The sequence below is a fragment of the Buteo buteo genome, chromosome 13 (assembly GCF_964188355.1).
Source record: "Buteo buteo chromosome 13, bButBut1.hap1.1, whole genome shotgun sequence".
NCBI classification, from domain to species: Eukaryota; Metazoa; Chordata; class Aves; order Accipitriformes; family Accipitridae; genus Buteo; species Buteo buteo.
Genome location: NC_134183.1, coordinates 38,207,412 through 38,221,650, shown reverse-complemented (window position 1 = coordinate 38,221,650; position 14,239 = coordinate 38,207,412). Strand labels below are relative to the sequence as shown.

The 14,239-nt window shown below is 53.3% G+C and overlaps 1 protein-coding gene across 1 annotated transcript; it reads right to left on the bottom strand.

The window, feature by feature from the left end:
• Window positions 1–470: 470 nt before the first annotated feature.
• HEXA (hexosaminidase subunit alpha) lies at window positions 471–12,101 on the bottom strand. The gene is made up of 14 exons (XM_075045718.1): window positions 11,819–12,101; window positions 8,119–8,217; window positions 7,685–7,750; window positions 7,477–7,523; window positions 7,022–7,132; window positions 6,090–6,191; window positions 5,859–5,991; window positions 4,635–4,815; window positions 4,232–4,318; window positions 3,800–3,872; window positions 3,153–3,333; window positions 2,723–2,813; window positions 2,191–2,295; window positions 471–1,684 (listed from the first exon to the last, which is right to left on the bottom strand). The coding sequence occupies exons 1-14, from the start codon at window positions 12,072–12,074 to the stop codon at window positions 1,621–1,623; spliced, it is 1,596 nt and encodes a 531-aa protein (XP_074901819.1). The 5' UTR covers window positions 12,075–12,101; the 3' UTR covers window positions 471–1,620.
• Between the last annotated feature and the right edge of the window lie 2,138 nt (window positions 12,102–14,239).

Below are 14,239 nucleotides of genomic sequence, written 5' to 3'. Positions count from 1 at the left end.
CCCTTCCTCCATGCCTGGCACCCCCTCGGAGCCCGAAGCGCTGCAGCCCGGCAGCGAACCACAGCGTCCGAGCTGTCCTTCCCCTGGTGCGGCTGCGGGCAGAGCCAGGCAAAAGCGGCCACGCAGACATGGAGCAGATGCCCGGGTCTAAAGCGCCGGAGGCCACCCGCCTGGACCAGAAGAGAAAGCTTCTGCTCCCCAAATACCCCCGAGGTTGTTCACGCTGCAGAGCGATGCTTCCCAAAGCCAAGGGAAGCGTTTTCCCCCAGGATACAGGAAGGCAGCCCTTCCCCTCCCAACCCGAGTAGGGGAGGAAAAAAAAAAAAAATCCCTCTACCCCAAATCTGGCTAAATTTCCCTCCTCTGGGGTGGCTGGGCTTCGCAAGCTTTTTTTCCCCCCTTTAAGATGTATCACTTCAGAGGAACAGTGTTTGGGTATCCTTTCGCAGGAGGGTAAAGAAGGGCAAGACTTGACAATTTCTGAATATTTTTAATGGAAAGTTAATACTGTATTTTTAAAGTTCAACAGTAAAAGGTTTCCAGCCATAACAACAGATCTCACTCATTTAAGACCGAGACACACATACAACAGTCCCATCAGCCAGGATTTCTCCCCGAGAGATCACCCCATTCCAGCTGGACAGGGTTTCCAGTGCAGCAACCCCAACCATCAAAGGACAAGAACCATGGCTGTCCCAGCTCCGTGGGACAGCAGCACCACCACTCTCTTCTCCAAGGAGGATACTATCCAAACCAAACCCCTCTGGATGTAGGAGACCTGGAGCTGAGCTCCCCACCCCAAGGACAACAGCACAGGAGGAGGATGGATCACTTGGCCAAATCTTGAGCAGACGCAACAGCTGATTGAAGAGCTGAGCAGTGACTCCGTAATATCTACACGCCGCTCACACCAGGTTTGCAAGGTCTCCTTGGAGAAGCTTCAGGCTGTCTTCTTCTCGGGAGAAGCCAGAAGAGGAGATGGCTGCAGACAGGCAAGCCTTCTGCCCGGATGTAGGCAGAGAGAGAAGAGAGAGAGACAAGGAGAGGAACCACCACCACAAAGTTGACCGCTGGTGCACAGAAGGCCACAGAAGCAAACCCAAGGTGGGGTGTCACCTGTCCCGACACAGCTAGTGCCTTGTCCAGGTGCAGATGGTGGGAGGTCAAGGTGAAAAAACTGGGGGAGCCCGCACCTTTTCATCACCTTCTCTCTGCAGGGACAGAGTCTGTGATAATGGCAGAGATTAAACACCGTTTATCCAGCTGAGCAGGCACCCAACAAGCTCTGGAGCCACCAGGATGATGTTCCTCCATCGGCATCTCCGGAGCAAGCCCTACTCATCTCCTGCTAACAATAACCCTTGCACAGTCTCCCAAGCTCCAGCTGAGCATGAAAAGGCACCTTTTTTCCTCTTTAGGGTCATTTATTTATAGATTTAAAGAAATAAAAATAGAAAAAGAGGTGAAGAGTGCACACTAAGGAAAAAAAAAGTTCATTGCAACAAAGCAAGAGCAGAAGCTGGGGGTGGGAAGGGGTCCCTCTGCCAAGCCAGCAGCTTTTGAGAGAGAGGGATCGTTCCTCCTGCGTGCAAAGTGACCGAGGGCAGCAAGATTCTCCCTTCAAAACCCGCCGAATTCATTTTCACAGTATCCTATGTAGAGAGGCTGCGCCTGGACACCACGCCTGGAAAGAGAGCAGAGGAATGGCATCAGGCAGAGGGCACAGGCAGAGCCCACGGTCAGGTTTGAGTGGTTCAAGGAGTACAGGGTGGCCATCGGTGCCCTGTTTCAGATGTGACGAGGAGGAAGCCATTTTCATCCTGCACTTATAGACTGTTTTTTTGCTCACGTGTAGGAGCACGGGGAAAGGGCAGGTTCCCTGGGGAAGCTGGTGCTGCAGGAGGAGTGGCAATAGCTGACGGGTCCCCCTTCCTCGGCACGAAGCCCTCTCCTCAGCAGAGCCACCAACCCACGCCAGCAGCAGGGGCTCTCTTCCAGCACTGCACAAAGCAAGCTCTGCCCACACGCAGGCAGGAGAAAGGCTCGGGATTTTCAGTAAAAACAAGGGTCACTTTGCACCAGGGAAAGACCACTTCACCCTTGCTGCCCTCCCCAGGGTCAAATCCCGGAGAGGGTGGCCTTTGCAATGTCCCCATGAGCCAGCATCCGGCTGTGAGGAGGGACGGTTACCTGAGAAGCTTGCAGCGAAAGTCGGCCAGCCGCACGTAGGCATCTTGCAGGTCCCTGACAGTCGCGTTACTCCACAGTCTCTCGGCTACGGCCCCAGCTCTCGGCCTTGAGTAACGAGGGACAGGGGCACTCGGGTCAGGGGGGAGTTCGAAAGCTTCTCGCACAAAGCCCTGAGCTCCCAACACTTTCCCGAACAAAGTCCTTCACCACACAAAGGCTCATGGCTTCTGTATATCAAAAGATCCAGTCCTACAGACATGTGGATCAGGAGTGCACCAGGTGACAGGAGAGACCAGCAATGAACACATACTGGTTGCAGCAGCAGGTTGTACAGGAGCACGTTAGTCTTACAAACCCTCATTTAAGCCTCAGTGAAGCTGTTACTAGCACAGAGGCGCTGCCAGGGGACAGGGACAAGCACCACGCGCAGACCAAACCTGCAGCGTTTGGCACATGTTGCTCAGTGGTGAAGGAGAGGGGCCTGAGCCCTGCTCCACGCGACTCGAGCTAACCTCCCCACAGTTTCCCTTACCAGAGCCTGGGGGCCAGGTTAGTGACGTCCACGTATTCACCCCACATGCACGCCTCTCCGCCGATCACCCGATCCTTCTGCTCAGGGCTGCCTGCCAGAGGACAAAGCATTCAGGTGATGGGGTGTTGTAAAATAACAGGGTGACTTAGCACCCTGCCCACAGAGGCGCCTGTAACAGCAGTGAGTGGCTCAGCTACAGAGGCAGTAACTTGCCCTTCTGGAAGCCCCTGCTTCAAACCCCAGGCTGGGGGAGAGCAGAGTTGTTTTCTGCTGGCAGCAAGGGAACAGGACATAGCACAGGAACCAAGGACACAGTCCCTCAAGCACCTTCACAGCAGCAGAGAGAACAGATTAGCAAGACAGCCAACCCTGGTGCTACCTCCGAGTGACAAGTCAGCTGCCATACGGGAAGGGGATGCAAGGAACACACCTTCGAACTTCAAGGGCTCCACCTGGTAGGCTGCCATCCAGTCCTGCCCATAGGAGATGCGGTTGAGGTACCAGGGGGCAGAGAGCAGAGCCCGGTAGCCAGCCTTGGTGACATTCGCCATCTCCTCCATGTACGGTATGGAGTTCTCCTTCCACACGTGGATGATGGTATCTGGCCTCACCTGAAGAGCACAAGTGAACCCCATGCACGGGATCAGTGCAACAACAAGAGCACCTCCCCCTGCAAGCAGAGTGTTCTGACTCATCCACAGCTCCGAACACCCTCAAAGGGAAACTGAAGCAGACTTTGGCTTGACTTTTGAGCCACTTCCCATCTGGTTTGCAGAAGCAGAGGGAGGGATAAGCCCATTTGCAGAGTGTCCTGGGCAGGGGTAAAACCTGCCTCTTGGAGGTGTATATACACCTGTATATATGGAGGGAAGAGACCGTTGACAGCAGTGTGACAAAGCCACCATGAGGGCAGCTCACTAGCAGCACCATCTCAAGATCAAGCCCAGTCCCATAACAGAGTACCGCCTGCCGCCCCCAGCACAGTACCACCAGAGCACACCAGTGCGTCTGGCTGGATTGCTGGTGCTGTTCACCCCAGCACAGGCAACTGCATTAGGGAAAGCAGGCAGCTCTCACCTTCACTCTGTTGTCAAAGACCTCCTGCCACACAATGTAACCTTTGCCGAGGGAAGAGATGATATTCAGAAGCCTGGAGCGGAAAGAGCATCGAGTTTTGGGTCATTCCAATTACACTCCCCTCTCTTTGCTGGTTGCATGCAGCCAAAGCAGCAGCCCCAATATTCCCAACTCCCACAGTGGGATGTGAAGGTACTTCTGAAGAAGAAGGGAGAAAGCATGGCCCCTTACGGGGCTTCTTTCTCCTCAGTCCCGGGCTTTTTTGTGGTCAATCTCCCAATGAAACGCAGCTAGGCTAATCCCCTTGGGGTCAGGGAGACAGGCTACAATGGGCATGCTCCTGAAAAGGAGATCTAGCATCCCTGAGACAGCAGAAGACACTTGTGCTGGTCACATGCTGCAGCTGCAGGCCCAGGATGCAACCATCCTTACCTCTGGATGTAGAACGACTCTAATTTTTTGTAATCTTCGCCAAAGCCCATCTCCTTCATGAAGGCATGAATTTTCGGATTGGACTTCCTGTGTACCAAAGAGAAGAGAATAGAGTAAAAGCACTGCAACCCAAGCTCTGGAGTAAAGCCAAGACACGGCCAAGTCCTTCCCACATCGGTCCAAGACTAGCCCACACATTCCGAGAGCTGTGGCTGTACCAGCACCAGCAGCTTCCCACAACGAGTGTCACCATGCACACAGAAACCCCAGGCACCAACACACAGAGCCTGGGGGAGCAGGACACCAAAGATCTGCAGATGATCACGACCAAAAAGCAATGGGCTGCGGCTCCAGCCCCAGATACTTTCCCCCCAGTCCCCATCCAGACTGATCACAGACTCACCAGCAGGTGAAGTCCACCTCATCACCACCAAGGTGAAGAAAGAAGTCTGGGAACACAGCGCTGACCTCTTGAAACAAACTGGTCACAAACTGGTAGGTGCTGTTAAGAATGGGGTTGATGGGCCCATAGGTCCCAGAAGGATCCTTGCCCAAATAGCAGGGAGTCAGGAGGCCCGGAGCACCTGGCTCATAACAAACACAGGACAGTGAGGAAGGGGCTAAATGTGGCCATATGCACTGTATAACCCCCCAGACCCTTCTCAGCACAGCCCAGTGCCAGTCGTGAAGACAGAAGACCTGGGCATGGCACACAAGACACAATCACAGCAGCAGAAACATGATCTCTGGCTCAGGAAGCCTGATCTGATGGGGAGGGATCTGTGTTCTGCACTCATCTTGGTCTCCCCCCACGCACATCCACTACCGCCCCAAACACACACTTCCAAGTGAGATCAGAGCTCGAGTCTTTTAGGCTGGACACCCCTTTCCCCCGCGCAACAGCTACTCTGAGGATGGGACACAGACACACCAAATCCTTGCAGGATGCTAGTTTCTACCCTTCCCAGGTGTCTCCTTGGTATCTCTCCCCACTGCTTTTTGGGGGATATTCCTGTGGGAAACCACACACAGACCTGCTGGGGAAAGATAACGATGGTGCAGTCCCCCACACCCTCTCTCAGCTTCATGCACCCGCTGCAGACAGGGAAGGGTGGCAGCCACAGTTTTGGTTGCAACCACGTGCACAGGGTGTACTCCAGTGCGGGTCATGGCATTTGGAGGCAGGGGAAGGAGAGAGCAAGCCAGGGCAACGTTTTCCTGGGGCTTCTCGTGCTTCCAGACATGGAAGAGGAGACACTTGCAGTACTTGGAGCAGGGAGCAGCGTGTCAGGACTGGCGCGTGGCTGAGCAGAGCAAGGAAGCTTGGTTAAACGCAAGATGCTTGCAATTGCCCATAATGTTGGTTTTGGCAGAGCAGGCGTTCCCAAAAAGTCACCCAGCTTGGACTCAAGAAGAGATGGAAACTTTTTCCCTTTGAATATTGGTCCAGAAGTCAGACCATTGGGTCCTACTTCCCCCAGACGATGCTCTGCTTCTCCTCAAAGCCAGCCCGTGGGATGCAGCTGCCCACACCTGGCTTTTGGGATCCAGGTTGCAGATCCCCTTCCTCCCGCCCATACAACTACAACTCTCCTCACAGCAGCAGCAGGCAGGGTCTGCTCCTCACCTGGACCCCAGGAGAGGGTGTGCCCAGGAGTGTCAAACTCTGCAATGACTCTGATGCCACGCAGCCGGGCGTACTCAATCACTGTCTGCACGTCACTGGCTGTGTACACGTGGGTCATAGCATTGAAGGCTCCCTGGGGGAACACAGGAAATCTCAGAGCCTTGCTCAAGTGCCGAGGGAGGGATCTGCTTGCCCTGGGCTGCGCACTACATGGTGATTGGGGTGGGTTACCTTCTTGCTGAGCTCTGGGAAAGTCAAGCTCTCGTAGGGGAAAGATGGGTCGTCCACAATGTGCCAGTGAAACACATTGAACTTGTTGTAAGCCATGACATCCTGGAAAGGAACAGGAACAAAGATGAACACGCCCTTGTCCCTTCTGAAAGATCACCCAACTTGCCAGAGAAAGGGGACAAGGTCCTTGTGCTCCAAAAGGACAAAGAAAGCAAAGTCCTCAAATGCTCCCCAGGATCCAAGAGGGATTCAGACACCTCCCTTCAAACACATCAGCACCACAAAGAGCTGCAGAGGGCCAGTAGTGCTTCTGCTCACAATAAAATCCCTGTTCTCCCTATAACTGAACCAATGGTGGAGACCTGGAAGTTTAATTCTGCTTGGGAAGAACACAGAATGACCACCCACCTCCATCTAACGTGGCTGGGACGAAGCCAGTGTTTTCCCTTGCCCCAGAAACAACCCAGCCTCGAAAAGTAATCTGGATTGCAAGAATCCAAGGTACCCCTCAGGGTTTTCTTCCTTATCCTATTTACAACGGGAGCTGAGCAATCACTCAGACGAGGCAGCTGAGAGTTACACTGTGAGCAAACCCAGCCGTGGGCACTGGGCAGGACCTACAGCACAGAAGCATCTTTCCGTGATGCACGTCTGTGTATTAAGAATTGAGGTCACGCAGCATCCCACCCCAGCCTGCTGCTTCATCTAGGGACAAGCAAGCTGATTTTGTTCAAAAAGCCTAGGTTTGACAAGCTCTTCCTCAATGAGATGTAGATGCAGTAGCCTATGCATTAGACAGCTCCTAGGACCTTTGGAAAGAAGCAACACAAAAAAACCCCAAAAGCCCTCCAGGCCATTCAAGGAGCCCTCAGTTGTTGCAGAGGAAGGGACACCCAACTAAACCACCTCACCTCCCAGCACAGGCACCCTACCAGAGTTTCCAGGATGGCTCTCAGGGGCAGGTAGTGACGAGACGTGTCCAGCAACAGTCCCCGGTGAGGGAAGCGGGGAAAATCCACAATTTCTGTCTTGTTGATGTAGTACTGCACGCAGAGAACATGAGGAAGAAGTGAGCAGGGCTTTGGGCAACACAACCATTAGCAGGAGACAATCAGGGTTACCTTTGTCCCCCAGGGCTGGTCAGACAAGGAGGGGTACCCTCACTACCCAGGGTGCAAGCTAGCCAGAAAGAGCTGCAATGCTTTACTCGCTCAGAAGGCAGGATTCTGGCTGGATTCATGAATCTTGACTTGGCCCTTGGCAAGGCCATGCTGCGCTGCTGGTACCCCCCTCACCTCAAGCATCCCAGCAATCCTCAGCCTGTCCCCACAGAGGCAGGAGCATTACGGAGAGCTGACTGCCCCCAGGAGGTGAGGCCAGAACTCACCGTGCCGTTCTCATCTCTCCCAACGAGCTGGCTGAATGTTTCCAGGCCTGCAGGAAAACCACACACAGTCCCTTTCTCAGCACAGATTCCCCCAAAGGAACAGAGCTCAATTAACAAATAAGTCTACGGAAAGAGAGAGGCAGAGAGAGACATCCCCATAGGCCTGAGGCAGGGAGAGCGGGAATGCCCCACAGAAAGCACACCTCACCTCTGAGAGCTCCCCAGACAGCATCCGCAGAGAGCAGCAAGGAGCCTTCCAAGACAGACAGCTTATCTGAAACACAGCATCAGAGGGGCCGGTGCTAGTATTAGGTCCCACGCTCCATCACACACTGCTATGGGCCACAACAGCCCCAGCTACAGGGTTGCAGCAGCACCAGGCAGGAGTTTTGATACAGGACTGCACCCTGGGATCCCAGAGAACAGATTTTGGGGTTTCTTTTTTTGTTTTAAACTCCTCCCACTGCTTTATCAGCATCCTCAGGTAAGTTGCTCCCTCCTTTCCCCAGTTTCTCAATAACACAGTAAGGATGGCTGGCTCCCTAAAATTGGGGGTAAGTGCTGCAAAGTGCTATTTCTGAGGGGCACAGAAACAGCCACGCTCCCTCTCCAGTCACTCCTGCTCCCAACCTCTGTACTTACAGCTCTCCTTGGAGTCCAGGCTGGGAAACCCATCACAGCCCGGTGTGGCAACAAAGACCAGGAGCTGAGTGCAGGGCATCCCCCAGGATGGCTCATTCTCTGCAAAGGACACAGACCACGGACATCAACCCCATCCTCGCTCTTTTCCCTCCTTTCCGTCCATCGCCATCCTCCCCGCTCAGCTAGCGATGGAGGCGCAGGAGTACGTGGACTTTTAATACATGTGGCAGAAAAGGACACACCCCCCCCTTCACCCCAGAGCAGGCACGGGGGTGTTAAGCAGGGGCTTCTTTCAACACAGGCAACCAGGAGCACATGAGCTGACCCTAACCTTCAGCACAGAGAAGGTCTGCTGCTGAGGAAGCCCCCCAGGGAAGGCTTCGCAGTGGAGCTTAAAGGAGCACACAGAAGAGGAGAGACATCAGAGTGTGGTCCAGTAGCAGCCCCCAAGGCTTCCTGGACACCAGCCCCTGCTCTAAGCTACAGCTGCGACTACTCAAATCTTACCCAGTGGGGGTGAAGAGCTTCATGTTTCCAAACTCTCCCAGCACCGGGAAAAAAGCACAAACCCAAGAGCTCTGCTACCCTACCCACACTTCTTAGAAAGGGCAAAGAAACCCTGTAAAAAAGGGTGGAGAATGAATCCAAGCATACTGCAAAGTTGGGCTGAGTTAGAGGCCACCAAGAAGTCCCACCCAGCACAGAAAGGCTTCACCTTCTGCAGAGCAGGTCCCAGGCGCAGCAGCTAGAAAAATAAACCCAGTCACATTCAGACCCCAAGCAGGAGCTCTAGCCACGCTTCCCTATGTGAAGGAGCACTTCCAAGGATGCACAGGCCTGAGTCCTCACTGGAGTCACTCCCCCAACCCAAAAGGGACATGTTCAGCCTTCGCTGAGATGCATGGGGCTACTCACAGCAGCCTCTGGCCAGGAGGAGCATGGGTTAGTGGGGTGGGACCCTGCTAATCACAGCCAAGGTCCACGCCTACACCCTCACAGCATTCCCAGGAACAGCCAATGCTCAATATGGTCACTAAAAATTAAAAATCTTGGCTTTGAGCGAGCCTGGTCAGAAGCCAGGCACCAAGCAGACTTCAGAGAGACCATGGCACCACCAGCGTTCAGGTGAAATGCAGAGAGCCTGTGCTCCAAAGCTCGCAGGAGCCAGAACCCCCACATTTCTCCAGGAAGGAATGGCAAAACCTCTGCAGAGAAAAGGGAAATGGCTTGAAGATAGCCCTCTGTTTTGAGCTTTCCTCTCTGTTACAGACGAGCCGGTAGCCAAGGCAACCTCGCAGATGTGAGAGCTGGCGCACCAGCACAGCAAGACCTGCTCCCTCTGCTCGGCAAGACAGCAGCTCACCAGGGACAGCCACTATCAAGCCTGGGGACACGGGAAATACTCATTCTATTAAGAAGCCTCAACAGAATTGATCCCACCACCACACACTATGTTTAAACCCGCCCAGGGAGACACTGCCAAACCCGAATATGGCCTCCTCGGCCAAGGAGCAGGCAGGCACCACCACTATCACACCTAGAAGGCAATGCAGATGGGCGCAGCAGGGATCAGTGACACATCAACCACAAAGGCTGAAGTTCATGGTTTAAAAGAGCACTGTGAAGGCACACGTCAAGTTAATTACGGTCAAAGACTGGAAGACAAGGATGCTAACGCAACGACTGCAGCAGGTTAGCAGGAGGAAGACATCAGAGATGGAGGGTCCTGGCTTGAGGTCCACACAGGGTCCTGGCTCTCTCCTGGAGTCGTTTAGGAGCTGCCCAGCTTAAGGACAAGAGACAAGGGAAAAGCAACAAGGGAAATCGCAATCAGAGAGAAGGAAAAAAATTCTTTACCTTGAGGGTGGTCAAACACTTCAGCAAGGGGTCAGTTCTCCATCCTTGGAAATACCACAATTTCAGCTGGACACAGCCCTGAAAAGCTTGACCCAACTGCAAAGTTGGCTCTAACTCCAGCTTTGGCCCTGTTTTGAGCAGGGGCTTGACCAAAGACCCCCATATGTCCCTCCTAACTTAAATTAGTCTCTGTTTTCATGCTTGAAGTCCAGGATGAAGGCAGAATTTGGACATAATCTTGCTTGCTTGTTGAACTGACACAGCAGCTTTCCAAAACAGACAGAAAATGGTTTCTGCCTTTTATTTTCTCTATTAATAGAACCTATTTCTTTCCATCCAGGGTTTCCATTGCCTGTTCTTACTAACCACCCATGTTTAAAAAAATAAGGAAGGCAAAGAGGGGAAAAAAGCCCTAAAATTAATTGTGTGGTTTGAGTGTCATAAAGCAGAGTGTATGGAAAGTGATGAGTATAAGCTTGATCTCGAGATCACACAAAATTGCTCGATGTGATGGTCATATTTCCCCTCCAAGAGGAACAGGAAAATGTGAATAACTGTATCAGCTGTTTAAAGTTTAGCTCCTAGCAGCAAAAAAGAAACAAGAGGAGTCTTCTCAGCTCCCAAATCAAGATTTATTTCTATTGCTACTTACAAGAGTTGAAGAAATAAAATAAGCCAAACAGTTCTTCTCAGTGTTTCAAACTTGCCTTTGTCAAAGCACGATGCGCTTGAGACGAAGCAAAGCGGCTTCCAACACTGTTACCCTTCTCTGCTTTGATCAGTGGCGGCAGAGTTCACACTGGCATTTAAAATGCTTGGAGGCAGAGTTACTAGCTCTTTTTGATGAATGAAGCGTTTCATATTCCCCAGATATAGCACTTCAGGCTGCCGCAGACCCACGCAGGCACTGAGCATCCGTGCGTGGCCGGCTCCCCAGCCTGTGTTTGCCTCTGCAAATGCAGCCAGAGAATTTCCTGCATTTCACCCCAGACATGCAATGGGTGCTATCAAGAAGTCCAGGCCCAAGAAACCTTTACAACCTGTCAACAAATCAAGCCCAGGCTCTTAAAGCTTTTGCCTTTCCTCATCTCACCCTACAATTTCAGGATGAATCTCTGCCAGAAAAGCCATGCTGCCTCGGGATGCGTAACAGCTTAACTTTGGCAGAGAGAACCCCACGGCACAAATACGTACTTAGAAGAAACACACGTGAAGCAACAAAAGTCTTTCCTCAAGGTAAAGCTTCACACTGGATACCAAGAACTGCTAGAAAAAGGAAGAGCCAAGATGAGCAAAAAAGCACTGAAGCTGGAACAATTGCAACACCGGTGGCAGCAGCTCTCCCTGCAGTTGCAAGAAAAGGAAGCAAAACGAAGTGCTGGGGAGCTGAAACACGATCTGGAGGAGATAAAAAATGAGACAGAAAGAGCAAACTCTTGATAGCAAAAGCCTAACTCCTTGAAAGAAACGGAAGACAACTAGTGCCCACTGTGCCAAACAGGATTAGATTTTATTTTAAAATGTGCGTGCCACAGGCACTGACGTCCACGTACGAGCGCAACGCTGCCCTTTGCTACGAGACTCGATTCAAGCCACCGCGCCACCAGACCACAGCCACCACCTCCCCTCGCCACCAGCCCCTGCCGAACTGAGGAAATAAGGGGGTCAAAAAGCAGACCACCACACAAACCCCATGGTCTGAGCCCCCCAAATAAACGAGGGTTTGGGTTTGTGGTTTTTGGGGTTTTTTTTAAAGAATAAAGCCACACGTGAAAGGGTCAAACACCCTTCCAGCGGGCCGCAGAGCCCCCCCGCCCCGCCGGCAGCCCCCGCCCCGCCTCACCGGTCGGGCGGGCGGCGGCGAAGAGCAGCGCCCAGTACCGCTGGAAGGCCGCCTCCAGCACGGCGCAGCCCGGCCCCACAGCGGAGCCGGCGGCGTAAGCGAAGCGGAAGCGGCGGGGAGGCAGCGAGCAGCGACCGCGGCCCGGCGGGTAGCCCTCGACCTGGGGCTGCGGCCACACGGCGGCCGCCGGCTCCAGCACCACCGTAGCCGCGGCCGCCAGCAGCGGCAGCAGCCGCAGCGCCCGCCCCGCCGCCATGTCGCGCCCCGCAGCCTGAGGGAGGGGGCGGCGCCGCCCGCCGCGGGAGGGACGCCCGCGAAATGGCAGCTCGGCCCCGCGGGGCCGGGCCCGCCTCCCCCGGGCCACGAACGCCCTCACAGCCCCCTCAGGCGGCCGCCCACCAGCTCTCACCCCAGGCCGGGAGCGGCTTTAGTCAAGCAAGCGCCTCTTTGCTTTTAAATAAATCCGCAAAACCCTCAAGCTCCCTGCCGAGGGTCGTTTCTTCCCCGGCCCTCGAAATTTAGAGTCCCTCCGCCAAGCTCCCTGCCGCCAGAGGGTGGCCTTGGCGAGTCTCAGCAGCTTGATTTTGGGTTTGAGGAGAAGATTAATGACTGAAAACACGTATTTCACCTCCACCGCTTTCCAGCTGTGCACGTGCTTTGGATCCACCTTGGGTTTTGGCATCTCTCCTTGGTACCGTGCATTTTTATGAATGACCCTGGATGTAAATGAGCCCTTGCACAGGCTTCCAGTGGTATGGTATTATATAGGTGGCAGGTGAAACATTGGTTGGGTTGTACAAAAAAAGGGCTTTATCCCATGGTGGAGCCTCACAGTGAAGTGCTGCAGAGATGCCTTCCACTCAGGGTTTGGCTTTTGCAAGGAAAAGCTCAACCTCGGATGAACTCTTTCTTTTGCCTCTTCCCTCCCAGCTCTGCATTCCTCAGCAATTCCCAAGTCAAATAAGGACCCTTAAGCCCAGGTCTTACCCATCTAATTGCCAGCACAACCCTACTAGCTCCTATACAGGAACCAGCTCCATCAAATTATTAAAAAACTGCTGTCCCAGCCCTCCTGAGCAAGCAGCGAAGCTGCCAGAAAACTCGAAACTATCAGGAGTGCCAGGAGACAAGCCACAGGCATGGGGAGCAAGCAGGAAATTAAACAATTGCCATGGGAGAATGCACAATAAGGGAGATAGCCCCATCACACTAGCACAAGATGAAAAACCACTTTGCATGAGCAGGACGCAACCATGGAAGGGTCTGGTGAGGAATTTACAGGATTGTCCCTCCCATGAGCAGCATAGAGAGAACCAGGGTCAACAGGAAAAAAGTACTTTGCAGAAAAACCCTCAAGGAACTTGCTGTTAAATGTTACAAAACCACTAGCAGAAAGCCGGGGAGTGCTCGTGAAAGGAGAAGAGCTGGGAGGACATAGGGGAATTTCAGTGGGGTTGGAGAGGGATGGAGGAAGGTGCTCACCAGGGTTGAAGGAGCCTGCAAGGTACCAGTGAAGGTTTTGGGGATGCCAAGCAGCAGGAGGGGATCACAATTAGGTTTGGGTCTAAACAGGATTGTGGAAATTTCATGAGACTGATAAAAATTGATAGGGGATCTCAAGTGGAGGAAGGCAGGCAGGGGACTAAGGGTCACCTAAGGATAAGGGAGCTGGGCTCCATCAGGATTGGGGCCAAAGAGAGCCAGATGGTGTTGCTGTAAGCTTAACACCTACACAGCACTGCATCCTTCTTCTATGACCCTGTAGAACAACAAAGACCACCTACCCACCTGAGGGAAGGTGAACCAGGAACCAAGGACAGGCACAACATGGGCCAGGCAACAAGCTTACCAGCTGGGTGCAGCCCCACAGCCAGGCAAGCAGAGCGTGGTACTGGTGGCACCAATGGGGCCCATCAACAGTCCAGGCGTCACCCAGTAAAAGCAAGGCACCAAGAAAACTCTAAGATCAATCTGGGAAAGCCTAAGAACAGATACACCTACAGGACAACCCAAGAAAAAAAAGTAGCTGCCCAGACCTCAGCTTAAATAGAGCTTCTGGAGCAATGGGTCATGGGTGGAGGTCCCAAGTGAGGCTGACTGGGGCAACTGAGGACTGTTGGTGCCCTCAGGCTCCCTACAATCCTCACTTGTTCCTTGTTTTCCCTCTGGAGATGTGGCAGGACCCCAGTTCAGCATGACAGCACATGCCAAGCTGCTGCCTCATGATTCTTCTGACTCGAGCATCATTGCTCCAGGACGTTGACCCTTCTCTGTCTCCATCCACATCACACGGCAAGAAGGGCTGTGGAGGACAACACCTATGTTTCAACCTGTGTTGGACATCTGGGAAAATGGCCCCTGTCATTCTTTGTGTTCAAGTTTTCTTCCACTTGTCTCAAAGCTGCTGCCAGTCTACACGAA